Consider the following 13,231-nt stretch of genomic DNA (forward strand, 5'->3'; position numbering starts at 1 on the left):
CGCTGTCAGTGCTAAAATGGCAGTACTGATGATACAGCCTGCGTTGCAAGGGCAGATCCACTGGGGCATCAGCTACCATAGTGACAAGTCAGGGTTGAAAAAGGCCAGTGGAAAATGTGGTCCTTGTTTGAATTTGAAAGCGGTCTGCAAAGAACGTTGCTTGTTTCTACTCCTACCCCTCCAAATAACAGGAGCCCAGCAGGGTAAGGCTGGCTGCAATTATCTCTTTAGGGCTAGCCCTTCAGCCTACATGAAAGTGGGGAATGAGGCTTGGGTCAAGGAGGCAACCTATTCAAAAGAAAAGGCCAAACACTGATGTAACTTTGCTAGGAGGAGCACTTGGGAACCTATGGGACCTTGATGTTAGACATGCAGACCATGAATGATATTAGACATGCAGATATAAGCAAGAAATGTGTAGAAGAGAGCGACATATGCATCTCTGCTAGAGGATTTTCAGTCACAGTTCTCTCACGAGTGCAGAGTCCAGCTGCCAGCATACTGGCAAAAGTCATTGCACAGCTTCTGTCATAGGCTACCATCTGCTCATCCTCTCTCATGGGCCTTGCCCTCTCTTCTGTTCTGAGGGATTCTGTGGAGATTAATTCATAAGGGAGCTAAGCTCCCTTTTGGGTCCCTTTGGGAAAAAGTGGCTTATATCTGCACCTGTGTCTGTATGCTGCTCCCCGCCAGGACACGATGTTTCAGATGCTCACAGGCTGGTGTGCCCCTTTGTTTTGGAGGGACAGGTTTAGAAGCTGCACTGCTTTGGTCACACCATTCAAAATTACGCATAGGGCACTGAAATGTTCTGAGCATGTGCATTGCAGAGAGGAGGGTCAAATGCCCATTTTACTCCTTACCAACACTGAGCCCAGCACAAGGACAAGAGGTAGCAACTGCGTGTGTGTGTGTATGTGTATGAACCTGCACACGATTCAGCACCCAGTTACAGATTAGAGGTGTCCAAGGGCTAGTGTACTACAGGGGAGTAGGATATCCCTCAGCCACACTTTACCCTCACCCAGGTACATAATCCCTGCGTCAGGACTCCTGCTGGGAAGGGCTATTACGCTGGGCTTTTCTGGGCTTCAGACAAGTTACTTGCACGTAAACTGCTACTAGATAGAAGCAACAGGCTAACTTGTACCCCCTTCACATTATGGAGAGGGAACACTGTGGAAAGCAAAGAGGAGGACACTGGAATAAGATAAGGAGCTTTCCCACCTGTACCTGGGAGGAGAAGCACAGAAGCTGGGAAGCACAGGGGTGCAGAAGCTCAACAGAAAATCGAGTCTACAGAAACAGGATAGATATTGATACTCTCTAGTCCTGTAACAGACCAAAGGCAACCTGCAGAGTAACCTGACAGTGACAGCTGAATTCATAGCTCATGCTGACAGGGATAATGCCAGATGTTAAAGCCTCCACCTCTCAAAAGAGCTCCCTCTTTAAAAAGAAAATCACTCCAGCTTGCACTTAAAAATCCCCTTTCTTAATTAAGAGGAGCCAAATGGCACTGTTGATTATGCACCTGTACAGATGCGCATGCAAAAGCAAATCACCCTCCTTGGGGAGGGAAGAGGGAAGGCCATGCAAGAATTCCTCTCTACAGCCAGACCTTTCTTTCAAAGAAACACAGGGAATTGGGGTAGATCTACATGAGACAATGCAATACTGTATTGCAAGCTTAGTCATGTACCCCTGCACAGCCCCTCTGTGAAGACATACTATTGATCTACAAGACATTACAGCTACATTGCAATTAGAAACAGTTTCGTACTCAGGAAGAGCACACACCAACTGCAGATGCTTCCTCACCCTGACGAAATGTATTTAAACTCGACAGCTTGCTAAGAATTTGTCCAACTATCTGAGTTGGTCTAATAAAAGATATCAGATTTACCCAAATAACCTTGTCTGCCTTCCATACCGAACTGCATCTTAGTCATGCAGCACTGAGGAGAAAACCCACCTAAAGCCTCTGTTGCATTTTTTAGGCAAACTTTGGAAAGGGAAGGAATCAGGGGCCAGAAAAAGGAGGAGGATGTTTGTTCTTGAAACAAAAGACAGATGCTGATTGACTTTAAACTATTTTAGTTTACAGAATCAGATGGGATTACAAACAGCAGTGAGGAAAAAACAGAGTTCTACTGCAGAATAGCACCAGCAGCCCAGTTCTCATTCACATGACGCACTCAAGCAACAGCCTGTCATACATGCCTATGTTTGCAATGGCAGAGCTGACACAAATGGCTAGATGCATTTGCTTGCACAGCCACCCAGTCTGCTCAAGAGACTGTTAGATGTGCACATCAGAGGCAGTTACATACCTGCATTGCAACAATTAGGGCCCAGCTGTCCCAACCTAGAGACCACTTTATAAACAGTATGCTGAATGAGTGAGAGTTGAGGCTTACTAAATTGAAAAGGACTCATTTTGAACACCTGGATTTCATTTTCAGGCAGGCAAAGCTCTCTGCAGCCCCTTGTCTGGAGAATACCCACCTCTCCCTGCAGATGCAGGCTGTAAAGGACTGCAAAGACCATCTGTGTGGTACAGACACTTTTCCTTTGAGGCAGAGATCTCATTCACAAATACTTGCATTAATTTAATGTGTAAAACATTTCCCTTGAAACTGACTCTCCATTACAGAGACCACATCTGATAAAAGGCATCTGTACCTGACTGTTCTGCTGAGACCGCACCTGGGTGGGCTTTAAGGGGAGTTGTCAGATGGCAGCATGAGAGATTTCTGCAGCCTTAGGCTGCTGCTATGAGCTCAGTAGAGACATTAGCAGTTTCTTATCTCCTGCATGCCAGTAAGGAAGAATTCATATTTCTTTCACAACCTTTGTTTAAATAAACTCATTTCCCTTTTGTATGACAGAGGAAGAATGGGCTGAAGTCACAGAGATTTTATTGCCTAAGCGACAGGAAAACCAAATAATTTATGAGCCGGCCATTCCCCCACCCTACTAAAAAAATATCTACCCAGGCAGGTCATTACTTCTATGGCTATCAACCCCACTAAGGACATGTCTCAAGGTGACTGCAAGAAGCTGGGAGACGAATGGAGAACCAAGCCATTGGACCTACCCGTATAAAACCAGCTAGGTCCCGTCACCCACAAAGTGATGAATCCTGCATTGTTTTCACAGATATTTGTCAACAGCTTTACAAGCAGCCAAATCAAGAGTAAAGTGGAGCATATTGGCATGAAGAGCATGCTCTTAGGAAGTTCTGTTTCCTTCAGGCAGGTGATCTATGATTCACAACCTAGATGAGCACAGGATGAATCCTACAGCAAGCAGCTGTGTATTCAGTGGTGCCTTAAGCCAAAGTCTGCTCCCTTACACCTCCGCAGTCAGTTAGTAGAGCTGCACAGACATACGGGCGGGTGGGATTCATTGTGCTCTGCACATGGCATGCAGAGTCAGCAGGAACCTGGCAGGATCTAGCTTCACATCAGCTCAAGTTGAGAAGCTATCTGCTTCCAAGCAACTTTTTGGCTGCATAACTCCTCCCACCTGCCTAGGAGACGAGTTAAATGATTCAGATGGCAAGAGGTGCTCTCCTGTGAAAGCAGCAGGACCTTCTGACAGGGCCAGTTTTTCTGCTCTAAACTCCCACTAATTCAAACACGGCAGATGCTAAGTTGGTGATTCTTCAGGCAGACACCACAGCAGGCACATTAACTCACTCTCTCACAGGTATATGCACAGTTTTAATTAAAGGCACAAATCCTGGATCTGAGAAGCCCTGAACTCTATATCCAGAATCAAATTAAGCCTCCTTGACCTATCTCCAGTTTCAAGGTCCATAATAGGTCCACTCCAGTGCCTCTGAATGGTACGCTTTGGTGCTTTGCCCTACTCCTCTCTAGAGCCATTTGATGATCTGTTAGAAGCTGCCAAATGGCTAATGGACAAGCTTAGGGTCTTTTATGTTTAAGCAAGAGACTTGCCATCAAACAGAGATCAAGCAGCTGTTTCAATGCGAGGCAGGGTATTTTATGAGTACTGGGGGACCAAGAAAACCCAAACAAACAAACAAAAGATGCATGGGCAGCAACAGCAACAGGAGAAGCTGCTCATAGCCATCCTGCCCAAAACACCAGAGCAAGAGCAGCACCCAGTGGTCATAAGAGGCATTTGATCCCTGGCCAAGGCCCTCTTGGACAGCAAAATGAAACTCCGAGGGTATTTTTCCTGCATTTGGAGCTGGGGCACTTATGTAAACCTTTTTTTGCATATTATACAGCACAAACTTGATGTGGCTCAGGGTTTCTTTCTTCTGCATTGCACAGCACAACCAGCTTGATCCGACAGCATGCTTAAAACAGTTCCTTTTGCCAGCATGCTGCGAGTCCTACCTGCTCCTTGTGAAATCCGTTCTTCTGCATTCTCCCCCAGGAAAGATCCATCTTTACTGCTACAAATACTTCCCATTGCATTCAGCTCCCCATGTACAGGCCCAGCAGCACAAACTGTGTAGCTGTAGTTCTTCTTGAAGTGGCTTTGCCATTAAAACTTGAGAGGCAAGGATGTCTCTGAATGGTGATATCTTTTATTGGACCAACTGCGTGATTGGGAGAGATTTTAGACAAGCTATTGGCCACAAAGTGCTCTTCTACTGGGCTCAACAGCTTATCTAAAACCCCTCCCAACCCAGTAAGACATTGCTCCTCTTCACAAAAAAATATACTAACCTCTCACATATTTCCCAGACCATCACAGGTACAACATCACTCCAATACCACCACAATATCCAATTTTAGTACTAGGAAATCATGACAGGAACTGCAGTTGAAAATTCTTGTCTGACTGTACAAATCTTTTGCTAGAGACTAAGGAACAAGGGAGGCGAGGAAGACAGCAGTAACGTGCGTTCACGTTTACACCTTTTGTACAGGGCAATAACTCAACTTCACAGATCTCCTCAAGCTCTCCAGTCTGCAATCAAAGCTCAAGCTGGGATACCTGGATAGACCTCTAATAACAAACTTGTGGTCCACTGAAATGATAAGTGGCACAGGCTCAGCCAAAACCTCAGACACGAGGGATCTCTTCAGTACATGCAGTCTCTCAGAGTACGTCTTGGTCACCTTTTCTGAAGGAAATGTCCCATTAGACTATTCTCCTACCTGGGCAGGGTTGTTACAATCTGTTAGGGCTTCAGCCAGGTGGGATTTTATTAGTCTCAGACAATTCTCTTATGGCTCTCCACCCTAGGACATTTCCCCTGAATGCCTTTTCATTGGTTTTGGCCCACTGCTTAGTTATGTTCCTTGTGCTATGAGCACCTTGAACAGTTCATCACCCTCCTGCTGCTATTCTAAGTAGGCGTACAGAGTTCTTTCAGTGATTGGCTACCCATGTATATTAGTTTATCCTGTTTCAAAAGCACTCCAGATAATGAACAGTCAGTCAGCACGTGCAAGCTGAAGGAGACTGTGCTCCTGAGGACAACATTCCCAGGAATCAAAAGCATGGTGATGTCCAGGGAAATTGCTGTCAATGCAATAGTTTGCAGCCCATGGGACTCTGTGGAATCACTCCAACAGATCTTTATGATTTCAGTGCTTCTGCTCATTGTAGCAGCTGGCAATTATCTTTTGCTTTGGTCCACATTCAATGGGTTCTCATCACTACTTTCAAGCCAGCTGGTCAGCCCCAAAGACACCATAACTCTTGGTATATTTGGGAAAATATATGATTAATTAGAAACAAAAACAAATTCCCATACCCTCAGCTACCCTGCTCACAGGAGCTCTACCTTTTTTCTGTCTAGGATGTCCAGCTTCAGAGCTTGCTATGTAGCACGCCTGTGGGTTTCCTTTGGAGCCGCCACACTACTTTGATGCTTTCACAGGCCCTGTTTAGCTCCTGGAAGCCACTCAAGTCTCCAGTGTGGCTGTACTCAGATACCATTGGTTGCAGGATAGTGATGGGGATGCTGAAATTCAGGTGGGGATATATAGTTCCGATGCTGTTGTCCTTTGTGTTGCTGGCAACAATCCCTGCATGTGGAGGGGAGCAGCAGGAGACAAACATTGAGTTTACAAACTTTCTGGCTGTTTAAGAAATTAAGAATTAACTTCCCCCACAATCCCTCCCTCCAAAAGGGTTTTGGCTGTAGGATCTGTGTCCTTTGCAACTTCACATCAAGCACAGTAACTCTGTTTTCCAGGTCTATGAGACCAACAGAAACAAAAGGCCAAATTAACACATCAAACTCCAGATGCACATAAAACTATAACAATGTTGCTGCAAACTGAAATACCCAAAGAACTTTGAAAAAGGTGGAAAAGATTATTTTTTTCAGATGATGGAACCAAGACAAGAATTAAATATCTTAGTCTCAATGCAGCTGACTATGGACAGGAGCAGGCTCATAACTTCTACTGCAGCATCCCAATAAGGGAAGATTACCATGCTGAAGATGACCTAACTGGTAAGGAAAGTAAAGTAGTTACATACTTTCAAGCCTCCAGAAGGAAATTAGTAACAGGGCTCTAATAGCTATACATGACAGAAATCCTGACACATGCTTTCTAGTTAGGAAACATTCATGTTAAAAAAGAAACTAGGGACACAAAGCAGAAAAAGTCTGCTATGGAGCCTAGTGGCCATGAAAGAATATAGGGAAGAATCCCTCAGCTCTCTCTCTGCTCACTGTCTGACACATGCCTGCATGTTAGTTGTCCCACTAAGGGCAGAGTGCAAGCCCTTTCCTGTGGAACTCTATAAGGGTTTATGTTTGATGCATAAGAGGTATCTACAAAATCAACTGATTTATCTTGGGAAAAGACAGGTCAGCAACTTAGATCCTGCTCCTACTAAGGATTTAAACACATGAACAGTCTCACTTATTTCAATGGAAAAGCTCACTTTAGTCAAGCATGTCCTTTTCTAGATTAGGGCCTTTGTATCTGGATGACGATGAAAGGAGTAGACAGGATTATGAATAATGCAGTGAGGAGCCAGGTAGTTCTACATGACTCCATCAGTGCTCTACAATGGCAGCCTTCAACACCAGTAGCATTCGTAAGTCTGGGACTCTTCCCCCTCCCCTCCATCCTGTCCAGTGTTTTATGTCTTTTAGCTCACACATAGGACACCAAAAATGAAACCTCCCCAGTTACCAGAGCCTCAGTGGAGTGAAAAAGAAAGGAACTAAGTTAGACCTTTGCCAAGGTTCCAGGTGGTCAAAATGAAAAGGGAATGACAAGTAACCTAGTGGTCAGAGCACAGGCCTGAGAGTTAGGAGTTTTGTATTGTTCTGTATTGGATGTATGGCTGTGTATCACTTACACCATGCCTCAGTTTTTCCATCTGTAATAAGGGAATAGCCATAATCTAAACCTGAAAGGAATATCATATGGGTTGATATTCTTTAACTGGGATGGAAAACATAATAGTACTATATAGTGCTGTCCATCTGTCTTGCTTTCCATGGAATGGTGGCCATTTAACAACTTCAAGGGCATGGGCCTGTGCACTGTGTGGACATCCAGCAGTGATTTAGTACATAACTGGCAACTTCCCTGAGAATGAGGAAGACAAGGAGATGAAGCAAGCAAAGTACATTTGTTTACCAAGAAGTTCTCCACTGTGGGTAGAAAAAAGGGGACCCCCGCTTGAGCCACCATGAACCGCACAGGTTGTCTGAAGCATCACAGGCTTGTTAGCCACAGTGATCACAGCTGACAAGATTCCTGATGTCACTGAAGGGCCACAAGCCTGGCCGAAGACACCAAAGCCAACAACACTTACTTCTTCTCCTGCACAAATGAGAAAACAAATCAGGGGGGAGGGAAAGTAAGGAGAATTCACACAGCAAACAAACAACAGGTGCAGATGAGTGAGTCCAGAGGCAGATGTCACCTGTAATGGAAAAAGGTAGGAAGAAAGGATGCAGAATGTGACAAAGAAGTAGAAGCAGAATGTTAGTTCTCTGATGAAATACTGGCAACACTTAGGGCACTGCTGAAGATTTCAAAAGCACAGGCCCTGGGCCTCTGCCAGCCTCCCCCACCAGTCACTTCAAGAAAGTCTGTCAGCTGAACTCTCCCCTTCTCACTTGTTCTCCATCCACATTTAAAACCTTCCTGGATCTTACTTTATTAGTGGTCTACTCATGCTTGTTTTCACCACTCTTTCCAACTCAGCATCATCTGTGTGGGTTGCTAACTTTCTGTTCACACCCTATATTAGACTGCTTCCAGTGATGTACCATGGTTTGCCGTATTGTGGACAACACAGAGGGTGGTGTACCTGCTTGAAACCTATAACAACTTATGAAGAAATCACCTCTCTCCAACTAGATACACTGCTGTTTACCACACATTGCTGTTTGCAGGCCTTCATATGAGTTTTCAGTACATAACCCAGCATATGAAAACTAAATTTGGGTTCAAACATTTGCTATAATATATTACAAGATCTTTAATAAAGATCAGCTATATTACACCTGAGGGGTGGGGGGAGAAGAAAGCTGCAGGCAATAGCCCCACTTCATGCTGCACATGCGGTTCCTGGGGCTCTGCCTGGGAGCTGCGGGGAGCAGTGCACCATCAGGTCAGGCTGGCTCTGTGCCTTCACCTCTGGCTCCTGGCTAGAGAGTTGGGAGCCACAGAACCCATGCGCAATTGGGCCAGGCCAACTCTGCCACCACATGCAACACCCAGAGCTGTAGTCGGGAGCCACATACCACAGGGCCAAGCCAGGCTGGCTCTGTGCCTCCACGTGCAGCTCCCTGCTGGAGTTCCAGGAACCTCATATGGAGGCATGGAGCTGGCCCACCCAATAGCACACAGTTCCTGGCACTCCAGTGGGGTGTTGTGCTTGATCAGGTTGGGCCAGGTTGGCTCCATGCCACCAGCTAGGGCTCCTGGTACTACAGCCAGGCCTGCTGCTGCCAGCCACAGGGTCTGTCTGTCCAGGAGGGGGGCCCTCCCACACACACACACCTCCCCATACCCACATACACCCCACAACCTCACACACATATCCACACCTCCCCATAAACCTCTTACATCCCCCACACCCACTGTACAAGAGTAAGACTTTATTGTGAGCTATTTTGCAATCGCCTCTATATACACTATGCAAACACACAAATCAGGACAAAAATATTTTCTAAACTGTTACAGATGTTTGATTTAGTATATGATTTTTTTTCTGGTTCCAAGATGGCAAAGCCCCCTGTCAAAAGGACTACTTCTGGGAACAAGGAGAGGGACTTCTGGTGGCAAAGTTCAGGGGTTTGGGGTGGGACTTCTGGTCCCAGATGGTGACCAGGGGTCAGGGCACATATCAAGGCATGGGGATACCCTTGTGGCCCTGAACAGATCACCAAAATGCATTAAAGCAACCCTCCAGCTGAAAAAATTGCCCACCCCTGCTTTAGTACCACAATCTTAGTCCCACTCTTAGGGATGCTGCTCTGCAGGGAAGCATTGCCAAACTGATATGACCAGACAACTCTGAGCTTTCATTCTGCCTTCAGTTTATAACACAGGCCCAGAGAGTTCACATTAGAAGTCAGATGTCCCAGGTATAACTGGTCAGGCTGCAAGGAGACAGAGTGTGGGAGGAGAGAAAAGAAGGTACCTCTTACCTTCACAAAAGAAGCTTACCTCTTACCTTCACAAAACTTGGAAGCTAAAACTGGCTCTGCAAAAGAGAGTAAACTTTCCTGTAGTTCCACCACTGCTATGTCAAAGGGAGAATCATCTTGTGTAGCAAACACCACTCTCCCATTAATGACAGAGCTCCTAGAAACAAACAGAGACAAGTTCCCCAAGGTTAAGTCTGAAAATGCTTGTTTTAGAAAATGAGAGAAGTTGTACCAAGAGACATGCTGTACATCAGGCTCAGGGTTTAGCGCTTGCAATGGAACAGATGAAGATAGCTCAGGTTACATCCCAGGAGGCAGAACATATCTCCCCAGCACCCTATGGCTGCACACTATTCCACGTAGCTCCCATGGGTCATGGGGTAGGTAAAGCAAAGGTGGCGCCAAGGAGGCTGCACACACTCCACATGACTCACAGGCATTCCCCTTGCTCAGCAAACCACCTGCTTCTTCAGGTGTCTGTCACACAACCTGGAGGGCACTGCTGTCTCCTGCCCAATGCTCTCGTATCTGAGGATGACCTCCAGTGTCCTGTATTTCCATAGCATGTCTGCTTCTTTGGACAGGCTCAGACAGGCCCCAGTACCTGTTTGATGGGGCAGAGCCTGTTTCATGGTGTCAATGAGAAGACAGCTGTCAACTTGATAGTGCTGGTGCTACCCAGAGCTAAGGCTGCATCACAGCACAGCAAGAAAATCTCAAAACTGTGAGGGAGAAGGGCAGCATCATTTCCTGACATCAGGCCAAACCAGTTTAAAACAGTCACACAGACTGCCTTCTACAATTAACACCAGTGCCAGAAAGGGGTCAGATATGGGTATGGTCATAAGAGCAGCCTGGTTGGAGAAAGGGCACTCCTCCAGATGGGCTGGATGAGCTAAACCCCTTCAAAGCTGTTAAAACCCTAGGATTGGTCATTATTATTGACACACAATAGCAGGAGCAGCAATTCACTACCGTGTCCTCACTAGTGGCCAATACCTCAGTTAAGCAGAGAAGCCCCTTTCGCACAGGCACTCTAAATGAAGGGTGCCATACTTACAGTCTGTGGAGCCTCATGACTGAACCCGTGGGTCTCTGACTGACCATGTATATGCAGGATACAGAGCACAGAGCTGGTCTAGTAGGGGGGCTGGACCTGGTGCTGCTGATGCAGCACAGGGAGTTGGTCTGGGGTGCACTGTGTGTTGGCTCCAGGGCCAGTCTGGACTGGGCCACAGTGGAGCCAGTGCATACCTATTTGTTCACCTTTAAAAGTATGGGCCCTGCCTGCAGCTTGTGCCCTGCACTGTGTCCTACATGCACTGCTGGTCCAGCCTCACTTGCCACGTGTATCATGTGCTGGCCTTGCTCCTGGCCTCACTCTGCACGTGGTGCGCAAGACCAGCAGGGGGTGCATGCTCCATGTGGTGCCCTAGCAGGCCTGCCCTGCATGCTAGCTCTGGCACAGTTCATCCAGCCCACGGACTGGCCCCATGACCGTCATCCAGCTAGTGGGGCTGGATAAGTTTGACACCTGTTCTAAATACTCCTTGTCCACCAGAGGAGTAAGACTGCAGAAGCACCCTGCAGCTTTGAAGATCTCACCCTCATTCTTCCCCACTATTGATTCAAACTCATCTCCAAGCTTCCAGCAGCACTGGATGGTGGATCCCAAAACAGTCCTATGTTACTCCCAGTTTGGCTGCTGGGAGCCACTTGAGATGGAGAGATGTGCTCTTTCTTTTGTAATACTTGGTTTGTGGCCTAGAAGCTAGTCAAACTCTTCTATTCAGAACCCTTCCAGAAACTTACATTCTGTCAAACTTGTAAGTTTCCTTTTAATCCAAAGTGCAATGAGAGAACATCTGGGCACAGGAAGTTGTTTACAGAATACTGAAATCCTTTAATTCCCAAGGCTGATGTCTTGCTCATTTAGTAAGTCTATAGGGCTTGAAGTGCAAATGTTGTCTTGTGTGTGTCTCTGCAATTTGCATAAATTAGTTACTGTGTCTTTTTCAGAGGTACTTTACTTGTTTGTGACTGCTTGCTACACAGCTGAATTACCTTCATGAGCCCCAGAGTGAAAAAGCGATAGAAATGCACAACAGTGTACTTTAAGTGCACGGCCTCAAAACTAACAAAGGTTATGAACTTACTTGGAGTCAGCACGCCCTCAAACCTAATGTAAAGTCCAGTCTGTGCTCTAATATTTGCATCCTCAAAACTCCTTATTAGAGGGTTTAAAAAGAAAGGAAGCTAGTCAACAGCAGAGCACCTACGGCAGCATAAGCAATGTACACAGCACTGTCAGGCCTGTTTTTTTAGCAGCCCCAAGATGACTTGTTTCTGCCAAATGGCAGTGGCTGACAGTAGCTTCCCCTCGGCACTTTGTGGTGCAGAAATATAGAGACAACAATCAGTTACAAAGTCTATGGTTACAGTTACAGATATCACAGCTAGCCAGAGTACAAAGTAATCAGTGCTGGGAATCAGGCATTTAAGCAGTTCATGCTGCAAGCAGATAACTAGTTTGCTACAATTAATGCAGCAGGGTATAACAGCCCTGGCTCAGTTTTGCAGTTATGGAAACCAAGCTCTTCTCTGCTATGCATATACATATAATATAGTCACTGTATCTCATTCCTTCTAATTTATTAGAATAAATAAATTATTATTTGTGACCAGACAAGAACCTCACTGCCAAAAACTGGCAACTGCCTGACTCCTGTCTCATATCTGACCGCAGCAAAAAAGGCACGAGAAAGATGCAAAGAACAATGGTGAGACTGCGATGCGGAGCCAACTAAAGTGCCTGTATCTGCCTGGTTGCCCCCAGAGGTTTTGGTGCAGTCACTGTGAGAGGATGACGCAAGTTATACAGGAAATCTTAAAGGGACTGGTGCGGAGGCTTACGTTTCAGGGCCGGGCTGCACCCTCACGCAGACGCCCGAGTCCTGGCTCACCACGTGTCGGCAGGTAAGTACCAGCCTTGGCTTCACTGCGACGCCTGAGCCCCAGACGGCACCGCACTCCACCAACACCGTGGGGGGTAGGAGCTGCCATCTAGGCTCCAGCACCTTCCCCAGGGGCTCCACAACCAGCTGTGGCCACCAGGCCAGCTGTGAGTCAGCCAGGCCCGCCAAGGCGCTCCCTAGGCTGTCCAGGATGTGGGCGAGGGAACACACCAGCGTCAGCCCTACCCACTGGCCGGCCTTACAGCACAGCGGCGCCGCCACGACGCCCACCAGGCGCGGCCCGTCGGGGCAGGCGGCGAAGATGCCCGCGCCCTCAGTACCGGGCAGGCAGCGAGCATCGGTGAGGACCAGGGCGTTGCCAGGCCCGGCCAAGTTGCTCACCACGCCGCAGCTCAGCGTGTTGAGGAAGATGTCGGGGCAGAGGGTACCAAATGGGGACCCGCAGGCCCACAGCACCTGGCCCAGCCTCAGCCCCGCAGCCGCTCCCAGCCGCACCAGCCCCGGCCCCTCGGCCAGGCCCGGCACAGCCAGCACCGCGAACCAGGGCAGGCGGCGCAGCGCGACCTCGCCCTCGGCCTCCAGCTCCTCCTCGTCGCTAGCCGGGAAGCGCCAGGGCTCGGCCGGACCCAGG

The 13,231-nt window shown here is 47.4% G+C and overlaps 1 protein-coding gene across 1 annotated transcript; it reads right to left on the reverse strand.

Annotated features, from left to right (window-relative positions):
- Positions 1 to 2,069: 2,069 nt before the first annotated feature.
- On the reverse strand, positions 2,070 to 13,227 carry TYSND1 (trypsin domain containing 1; the record flags this gene model as incomplete). The annotated part of the gene is made up of 4 exons (XM_019507728.1): positions 2,070 to 6,023; positions 7,602 to 7,787; positions 9,652 to 9,782; positions 12,539 to 13,227. Coding segments are annotated over 4 exons (1,224 nt in total), but the record flags the coding sequence as incomplete, so codon positions are not given.
- Positions 13,228 to 13,231: the final 4 nt, after the last annotated feature.

The sequence above is a fragment of the Gavialis gangeticus genome, unplaced genomic scaffold, assembly GCF_001723915.1.
Source record: "Gavialis gangeticus isolate Ggan-Ray unplaced genomic scaffold, GavGan_comp1, whole genome shotgun sequence".
Taxonomy (NCBI): domain Eukaryota; kingdom Metazoa; phylum Chordata; order Crocodylia; family Gavialidae; genus Gavialis; species Gavialis gangeticus.